The 9,334-nt window shown below is 37.2% G+C and overlaps 2 protein-coding genes across 2 annotated transcripts; one reads left to right on the top strand and one right to left on the bottom strand.

Moving 5' to 3' along the window:
• Positions 1 to 394: 394 nt before the first annotated feature.
• On the bottom strand, positions 395 to 1,369 carry cfap276 (cilia and flagella associated protein 276). Its single transcript, XM_055166087.1, has 4 exons — positions 1,230 to 1,369; positions 765 to 881; positions 578 to 693; positions 395 to 506 (listed from the first exon to the last, which is right to left on the bottom strand). The coding sequence occupies exons 1-4, from the start codon at positions 1,308 to 1,310 to the stop codon at positions 410 to 412; spliced, it is 411 nt and encodes a 136-aa protein (XP_055022062.1). The 5' UTR covers positions 1,311 to 1,369; the 3' UTR covers positions 395 to 409.
• A 240-nt stretch (positions 1,370 to 1,609) lies between these two features.
• Positions 1,610 to 9,334, top strand: elapor1 (endosome-lysosome associated apoptosis and autophagy regulator 1). Its single transcript, XM_055166044.1, has 16 exons — positions 1,610 to 1,947; positions 4,069 to 4,189; positions 4,949 to 5,129; positions 5,468 to 5,615; positions 5,714 to 5,794; positions 5,950 to 6,052; positions 6,136 to 6,285; positions 6,450 to 6,538; positions 6,860 to 7,037; positions 7,158 to 7,286; positions 7,374 to 7,464; positions 7,582 to 7,678; positions 7,762 to 7,899; positions 8,369 to 8,632; positions 8,893 to 9,066; positions 9,141 to 9,334. The coding sequence occupies exons 1-16, from the start codon at positions 1,747 to 1,749 to the stop codon at positions 9,318 to 9,320; spliced, it is 2,325 nt and encodes a 774-aa protein (XP_055022019.1). The 5' UTR covers positions 1,610 to 1,746; the 3' UTR covers positions 9,321 to 9,334.

The following is a 9,334-nucleotide window of genomic DNA, read 5'->3' as shown; positions in this document are numbered from 1 at the left end:
CAAAGTTTTAAGGGTTCTATATTTTACTAAATTGATATTTTTCTGTACTCTAATTGTGTTCAATAAGGTTCATCTCGGTCTGAATCTTGCAGCTATTGTTTTAGCTTAATTTACACTGCGTGAAAGTTGAAATATGAATGCCAAGGTGTTCAATAGCAGATAGAAAGTCTCAAAAATGATTATATAGGATCTTTAATACAATACAGTTAAACACTGAAGAATAAAATAGTAAACCTTTACAGCTTAAGTGAGCTGAAAAGAAAATGCACAACCAAATATAATATAGTTAAGGTAATAGTACTTCTTTATTTCTTAAGTTATGTGTTCAATAAAGTACTAAACATTTAACATAACTATTAACATTTACTTTTTTCCAAGCAGTGACTGGAAAAGTGGTGCAGTTAACCTTTTATTTGATACTGTAAATGGAGCAACGCTGTGGGTAGACCCATCGTCTGATGTCCTGGTCCTGCTCTGTCTCTTTGTCTCCTTGCTTCTCAGTGTGTCTGCCATAGACATTTATCATGTTGTTACAGAGTTACACTTGTGTTACTATTTGTCTGTGTGCAACACTCACCTGCAGTTGTCACACACAGTGTCCTTCTGATAGAAGATGTGGTTCTTACTCCAGAAGAAGTCCCTGTGGTGGTCATAGATGGTCTTCAAATGAAAGTCCAGGCTGTCCTGTGGGGCCTAGGAGTGAAATGACAGCTCTGTATAATTGGTCCAATGTGAGCTCTAAACTGCAGATACTACTTTTGTACCTGCTGGTAGTAGAACAGGGTGCTCCTCCTGAAACTGGAACATGTAGCAGAATTATGAAGACGGCTCCATGGCTCTTCTGTCTGCGCCAGATAGGTCGGTTTGTGAAAGGTTCTTTTCTAGATAAAAAAAAAAAAAAAAAAAAAAAAAAAGAATAGAATAACTGTGAACTAAACAAACCCTTCAGATTCTTTTTCACGTGTTTTTTATTTTAGTTGCTACACAATACTAAACATATGATTAGGATTTGGGTTCAATCGAGCAAGTTCACCCGAAAAGCCTGTTTTTTATTTTAGTTGCTACACAATTTAGAGATGACAAAAACAAATATAAAATAAAGTAATATTTAAGTTACATTTACCAAATATTCACCACATGTAAAGTTAATGATGTAGCTAGTTAGCTAATTAACTACTATAAGTTAGCTACATTTTGTAAATAAACCGTTAAAAATTTACTTGACCCACCGGCGGCGGCTTATATCCGCTCAAAGTGAGGTCGTTTTCCAGTTTTGATGGAGGATATGGGTCCCGACTGGACGTGTTCATCTTTTTTCAAATAAGCCTGGCCTGAAATGTGACAGAAAATCGACACGCTCAACTCCCGGATGTTTACATGCGTGTTACTAAGCAACTAAGCAACAAACATCTGACCACTGTCATTTACTTACATGTCAGTATTTTCTTTATCGGCCTATTTAATTATGTTTTTTTTTTTTTTTTCATTTCTTACTATGTATGAAATTATTTAATTTCGGCCTACATTGTTTTGTAATATAGCCTATAGTCTTTTCCCAAGGGAAAAACAAGAAGAAAGAAAAACATACATTTTAGTTTGACGGAATTTAAATTGCAATTGACATTAACCATTTCACCACATTGAAACGCTCAAGTTGAAATCTTTTCTACAAAATAAATAACATATGGGTACTGCATCCTCGTGGTAGCTCCATAAGTATACGATCCGTGATGTGATTGGTCGATCATGGCAGTTGAGGCCCCGCCCACAGCTCATGAGGCCTGCACCCATGAGCATACACCTGACAGAGGTGAAGTAGACCCGACTGCTCCATCAGTTCAACACCCACACGAGGACATCATGCACCCAGACAACTATCACGTGGAACTATTACTGCTGGCACTGCTGTGTGCTCAAAGCCAGGCCGAGCTGCCCATCTGTAAAGAGGTAAGAATAATAATAAAAAAAAATAAAAAAAAAATAAATAAATAAAAAACTTTATCAGTGCCAAACTTAACATGCCAGTCAAGTTGAGAATAAAGGCTAGTGTGCAAATGTATAAACAAAACCTTAACAAATGTATGCCAAAGTTAAATATGTGAGGCTAGACCAATGGATTTCATTTCAACTCACAATTTGTAATCTTTTAATGCAAATGTGTTGCACCCAGTGGTGTTTAAGTTAGCCTATATATGTCCCATGTAGAAAATATGTCTAATTTATTTGGTTCACAGTAAAACAATCAACAGAATAGTTGGGTGAGATAGGTTAAAATAAATGTATTATTGTATTGATATATTATTTATGAAATGCAAGCAATATCAGTAAATCATTTGTCAGTTGCCCTTCCAAAGTATCTTGCATTGCAATTCTGCTTAATGTCACTTTTTACTTCAAATTATGGCTGCTTTGCAACAGGTTTCCACTTTTGCAGCAGTTCATAGTGCATTCATTTACATAAAAGCAGTGGAGTTTGACTAGCACACTTTTATCAGTCACTTTTATTACTACTAGAAGCTGACTGCTACTCACTAGCTAAAAAGCCTTTGTTGAAAATATTGTTTATGATTAGGGTCTCAGATAAACTCTGTGCATCTTGTTAAGTGTGCAGCGTGGTCATCGTCCTGTTGCCGTGGTCCCCTCATGTTTATCTAAAACAGGTGATTAGTGCGGACAAGGTCATCTCCAAACTGTTGTGTTCTTGCTTAAATTCACTGAGACACACGTTAACAGGGACTCCACAGCTAATGTAGCAGCTGTAATTGAAAACAAAGACTTAGAGGATTGCCAAGTGGTAATAATGTTTGGTTTTGTTAACTATTAATCCAAGCTGTGTGCCTAATGCAGGGAACTAAATAGCAGGTGTATCTGAGCCAGCTGTTGAAGATTTGAACTGTTCCAACGTCCTAATTACAAAAAAATACAGATTATTCTTAAATATATAATGATATTAACAAGTGGTATGGAAGAACATAGATTTATCTTTGCAATAAAAAAATAATCAAGCCTAAAACAGGACCAAAACCAGGACTAAGCCTTGACTATGTGCATTCACAATCACACAAACACTGGTTTGAGCCACATAGTATGGCATTCATTTATCTAAAATGAAAAATATTCTTACTGTGTGGTTGCCTCTCCATAGATCTCATCTTACCTGTAACCAGGTGGTGACCATCCAGCAGAAAAATTACATAATTGTTTAGTCCCGGTTTAATCCCAATTTTAATGAGTTGTAATTACTTTGATTCATTCTAAATTTTAAAAATTTATAAAAATTTATTCCTGACATTTGTACTTGCAAAGCAAGGTTATTGTGCAATTACAATTAGATATCTATAAAAATGTTGAGGTGGTTTACAATTTCTTAAATAATAGCATATGATAAGAATGAAAACATAAAGAGTTTCTTCCATTTGAAAAATGAGCAATCCCTACTGTGATATGATTACAATCTATTTCAATCATCATTGTCCTTATGTGCAAAAAAAACCCTGAGATTTTATTATTTTATTTATTTTTTATTTTTTTTGACCATATTGCCTAGCCCCATACAAGAGTAAACATAGCCTATTTTAATTACCCAGCCATACATTCAGAGCAAGAATAAGCTATCAGCAAACAGTCTGTCTCCAAATTACATGAAATCATGCACACAGCATGAGAACCATGTTTGTAAAACACGACTAAACAAGATTATAATCCTGACACCCTAAACTGTATGTAATAGGTGAGATTGTGTTTGTCCTCAGATGTCCCCTGGACTGTTACAGACCATAGTCAAATTGAACCAAAAACACTATATTAGGTGTCAGCTTGTCTTCTCCGGGGCTTAAGTCAACACAGGGAGTTTTACCTGACTACCTCCTGATAAATGAGATTAAAACAACAGGTGAGACAGGACTGTTGAGCAAATATTAGCACTGGGTTTGTTTGTGAAGGAGGCAGGACAACGTTTCACCAAATTCCACTAGTGATGTTTTTAACAGTTTTATTTCTTAGTGAAAGAGAATGTGTGTAATATGACCTATATCTGTGTGAACTGCACACCTGTGTCTGTCTATGCAGTCCGACTATCACTTTGAGTACACAGAATGCGACCTACAGGGAGCACGCTGGAGGGTGGCAGTGCCCAACAAACTGGACACGTGCACACGACTACCCGACCCCGTCAAAGGCACCCAATGCAGTGAGTCATACGTTTACAAGCAGAGCATCACTAATTTAGAATATTACAATACTAAACCCATGAGTTTAATATTAAACTAGTGATAAATATTATCGGTCCACACATCTTCTTGGATTTTTATTTTATGTCCTGCAGATCCAGTTTATATTTTATTAATCCAGTAAAGCAAAGTTTGATTGTAGCTGGTCACACACTAGGGAAAGATGTTGTGAATGAAAGTGAATTAAGGATTTCACGGTTGTTTGGTTACATTGTTAAAATTTGTGAATAATTATAAAATGTTTATGTTTCTTCTCCCAATAATTGTCACACTAATATTTGATATATTGACATCTCTAGATGCCAGTATCTCATTGCTATCATATGAATGCAAAAGAGCTGCAAACAACTAAAAACAGATTATTGGCTGGGATGGGCCTAAAGAAAAGCATCTAAATATTCACATCTTCTTAAAACTAAAACTTTGTTATACTGTATGTGCATTCTACACTAATGCATGTATATTTTCTACCAGCAGAAGATACTCAAGATTGATTAAATTGTATTACTTATTCATTGCACCATGTTGTGTATGTATTTCAACTATATGGACCTTGCATCACTGAAGTTTTTTTATTTTATTTTATGTATGTGTGTGTGTGTTGGTGGGTTTATATATGAATGTAGTGTATTGTGGGTGTGTGTCTATCTGTGTACGACTTGGACCCTGAGTCTGTAAATAAAGTTATATATTAATGGGCTGTACCTGTTTTGTTGTAGCCTTTTCTTGCAATGAAGGGGAGTTTCTGGACATGCAGTCTCAACAGTGTCACAAATGCGCCCCTGGGACCTACTCTCTGGGGACTGGAGTGGCATTCGATGAATGGGACTCTTTACCCCATGGCTTTGTGACGCTCCACCAAAACACTAACGAATATGACGACCAAGTCAGCTGTGCAAAGTATGTATTACAGAACTGAAATAAAGTAATGAATGGAATTCTATTCAATATACAAACTGTCAAATTTGCCTGGCAAAGTATCTGTACTTGATATGTTTTATCCTCCCACAGTGAAATTAAAACGTAAGATCCAGACTAACTGTGTCTTCTCATATTTTGAAAACTATACTGAGTATTTAGCACAAATAAGTTGTAAAGAATCATTTTGGGCAATAAATATATACTAGTATATTATTCACGTTTGTGCACCTCTACAATTGATTGTATTTTTTATACGTATACTGTATATACATGTGCATATATAATGTACAATGTATGTGTGCCCATGTTGTTTTCAGTTCGACTTGGACCCCAAAAGGTGAATACATCGCCTCTAACACAGATGAATGCACTGCCACTTTGTCCTATGCTGTGAACCTGAAGAAACCAGGAGTACTGACCTTTGAGTATTTGTACCCCGACAACAACATTTACTTTGAGTTTTTTGTAAGAATAGCACAGTAGTGTATTTAAAAAGCGCTATAATGTCATTTGCACTGAATTGAGTTGAGTTATTATTTTTCTGAAGTTTTCTGCCTGTGTAGGTTCAGAACGACCAGTGCCAGTCCACAAAATCTGACAGCAGTTGGATGAAGGTGTCTGAGAACGACTGGAGCAAACATATGGTTAGTTTGTTAAGTTGTAGTTTGTTAAGTTAGTTGATTCTAATTTCCTCTATATTTAGCAACATGTTCAGAATACAGTAATGCGCAAAAATGTATTATTAAATGAAAAAACAAATCATTTCCAAACTCTTGCATGTATCTTCTGCTTTTTCTAGGTTGATCTGAGCACAGGAAATAATGTGTTGTATTGGAGAACCACAGGCTATTCTCTGAATAGTGACATCAAACCTGTGCTCCTCAAAAACATTGGAATCTCTGGTAAATCTTTAAAATTCGACACGTAGTACAGGAGGTGTCATCACCACTTACAGTATTTTGTCTCTGACTTTACATCTCTCCAGGAGTGTCCTACACATCTGAGTGTTTCCTCTGTAAACCTGGGACGTACAGTGAAAAAGCTGGTGCTGCACGGTGCTCCCCATGTCCGGTGGACTTTTTCTCCACTAAAGGAGCCACAGTCTGTCACCCATGTCAAAATGACACGTACACAGGTACAGAGACAGTATTTCCATTATAAACTAGTTATACAACTTTAATCTGTGTTCTTAAAATGTACGTTAGCAGTATACTTGAAATTTGTGTGTCACCTATGTTATCTTGAATCTTAATGTGTTTGTGATACTGTGCCCTCTGGCTGTTTCCTGTGACTCTGCAGAGGCCGGTTCAGGGACATGCAAACCCAGACCTGCCTGTACCACTAGTGACTACTTCTACACACACACTCCATGTGACACAGAGGGAAAGGTACCTGCCTCAGATGAAATGATATAACTTAAGTTTATGTTGGACTTTTAAAGAAAAGGATTTAGACATGTTGGAAAAGGTTTCAGTTGACCATACACCCATTTTCATGCATTGACAAACACTAATATATGATCTGTTTATTTAAAGATCTTGTGGTGGTGTACATGACATATTTGTCCACCATACCTTACACAATAATAACAACAGTGCCATCAAATTGTCTGTTGCAGCCACCTGTTGTGGATTAGCCTTTTTTGAATATACAGAGTCCACAACTACCCTACTGCAGGTGTCCTTCTCACAAACTGTTTTCTGACCCAGACCCAGCTCATGTATAAGTGGATTGAGCCAAAGATCTGCAGTGAAATTGTAGAGGGCGCTGTTCAGCTGCCTGCATCTGGAGACAAACAAACATGTCCCCCCTGTAACCCAGGATTTTATGCCACCAACTCCTCAATCTGTGAGGCCTGCCCTCAAGGCTTCTACTCCAATGGGACAGGTGCAAAAACAGATTTATTATATTCTTTAAAATATTTCATACAGAAACTTAATTAATAAGAAATACATTTCATTAGGTAATTTTATTTTAACTTTTTTTTTTTTTTTTTTTTTTTTACAGTTTGTGGCAAGTGTCCAGCAGGTACAGAGCCATTGGTTGGTTATGAGTACAAATGGTGGAACACAATTCCCCAAAATATGAAAAGCTCAACTTTCCGCAGAGAGTTCAATGACCCTGAGCGCCACACAGGTTGGAAATGTTAAAATCATCAAGTATTCTTTCTATTGCATTTATTAATTCATAGTTTAAGTAAAAATATTTTCATTTTCATTACAGCTTGGGAAGTAGCGGGGGAATACATCTACACAACTCCTGGAGAAGAGGACACAGATTTCCTCATGCTTACTCTTAATGTCCCTGGATACAGGTGAGGACAGAATAACTTATAGATTCTAATTGATGAAACCCAAGGGATAATGGTGTCAGTATGCATGGCATTTAGAAGAATTTTAGTAAGCCTATATCTTAACAAGTCTGCATGCAGGTTGCCACAGTCTGTCTCCACAAACAGTGAACTCGCTCGGATCACATTTGTCTTTGAGACCAGGTGTACAGCAGACTGCAGGCTTTTCTTCCAATCGGTAAGTAAAAATCTGTTGTTTTGTTTTTTTAGTTAATCCAAAGTAAAATGTGTGCTGATTTGCTGAATTCCTGTTGACTGCAGGGCTATACTCAGTGGAACAGTGAAGTTGTGGAGCAGTGGAAAGGAACCCACAACAAACAGTCCTATTCATTTGTGATTCAAGGAAACAACACCAAGAGCTTCACCTGGGCATTTCAACGCACTCAGGAATTCTCTTTGGTAAGAATAAAGTAAAGAAAGAATATTATAAAGTGATATTTCAAAATATCACATTTAAATTAATTGCAAGTTAAGTGCTAGTTAGGGTAGTAACTAAGTAGTTACTAAGCCTGAAACAATCTAGTATTTGTTCATTATGAATTCAGTCTTCAGTGGTCATGTTTTATTAAGACTATATAAGGGACAGTTATTATAGTGTTACCATGCCAGGACATCTGTGCTGAACTGATTTTCTTATTGTGATTACTTTTAATTAAATTCAATCAAAAAGACTTGACTTGTACAGTACATATACAAGTCATGCACAGGATGGTGACAAACAGTATGTATAAGTTTTACTGTAGTTAGTATGAACACTAGAGGGCACTCTGTCTCTTTGACAGTGTTTTGAAATGTGCTAAAATGTGCCAACATGTTTATATTTTGGTGTTTAGTCTGTTGCTCTAAAATGTAACTCCTCTGTTTTCAGACAAGGAAGTATAGTGCTGACTTTGCCAAGATTTACTCCATCCACATCACTAATGTCATTGGGGGCGTGGCCTCTAAGTGCCGCCACTGCCCTCTGGTTGCATCCCAAACCAATTTGGGCTGTGTCCCCTGTCCCCCTGGACACTACATGGTCGGTGAGACAGGGGTGTGTAAGAGCTGCCCCCCAAATACAATCGTCAGAGCAGAGCAGGCAGTGGGGGAGGCTGCATGTGTGCCCTGTGGACCCAATACCAAGAGGAACAAGGTAAGAGAGAAGTTATTCAAGTTAGTGTTATGAATATGGTTTATACATGTTATTCATTATGTAGGCCCAACAAGCTGATGTTCTGTTTGACCTGATCCGAATCCAAAATAATTATTATTCGGGTAGGGCAAATGCCATAAAATGTATATGCCGAATGAAAAATGCATCTTACATTGAGCAAACCACATGCTTTATTATACTAAAATAATTTGACTTAAGCATTATGTATTTATTATCTATAATCTATTTTTCTTTTTCAGGAATACTCAGCATGTCTCAGTGAATGCCACCTGACTATCCAAAGTCAACAGGGACCATTGCACTACCATTTCTCCGCTCTGTCCAATGTGACCAGTTTTCACAACAAAGCTCGATTCACCGCAAAAGGCTTGAGATATTTCCAACATTTTAACCTGGGGCTGTGTGGTACTGAGGTGAGACACTGCAGTCATGCTTGTATAGGAAAATGTATGATGACTCAGATAAAATTTTAAGTTGGGTATTTCAGGGAAGAGTGCTGGCAACTTGCGTGGACAATGTAACCGAGAGCGGGAAGAAGGAAGTCAAAGGATACATTTGTCAGTCGACCGTGGTTCCCTCCGATATCAGGGGCCAGACTGTAGTGTCTTCCCAGCCAGTTGTCATTGGAGGCACACTAGTTGGTATGTATTTGGTGATCTCTTGTTAACAGGTGGTGAAAGA

The sequence above is a fragment of the Boleophthalmus pectinirostris genome, unplaced genomic scaffold (assembly GCF_026225935.1).
Source record: "Boleophthalmus pectinirostris isolate CB_2022bp ecotype Guang Dong unplaced genomic scaffold, ASM2622593v1 HiC_scaffold_8, whole genome shotgun sequence".
NCBI classification, from domain to species: domain Eukaryota; kingdom Metazoa; phylum Chordata; class Actinopteri; order Gobiiformes; family Gobiidae; genus Boleophthalmus; species Boleophthalmus pectinirostris.
The sequence above is the reverse complement of the archived record's forward strand: the minus strand, read 5'-3'. Positions and strand labels throughout refer to the sequence as shown.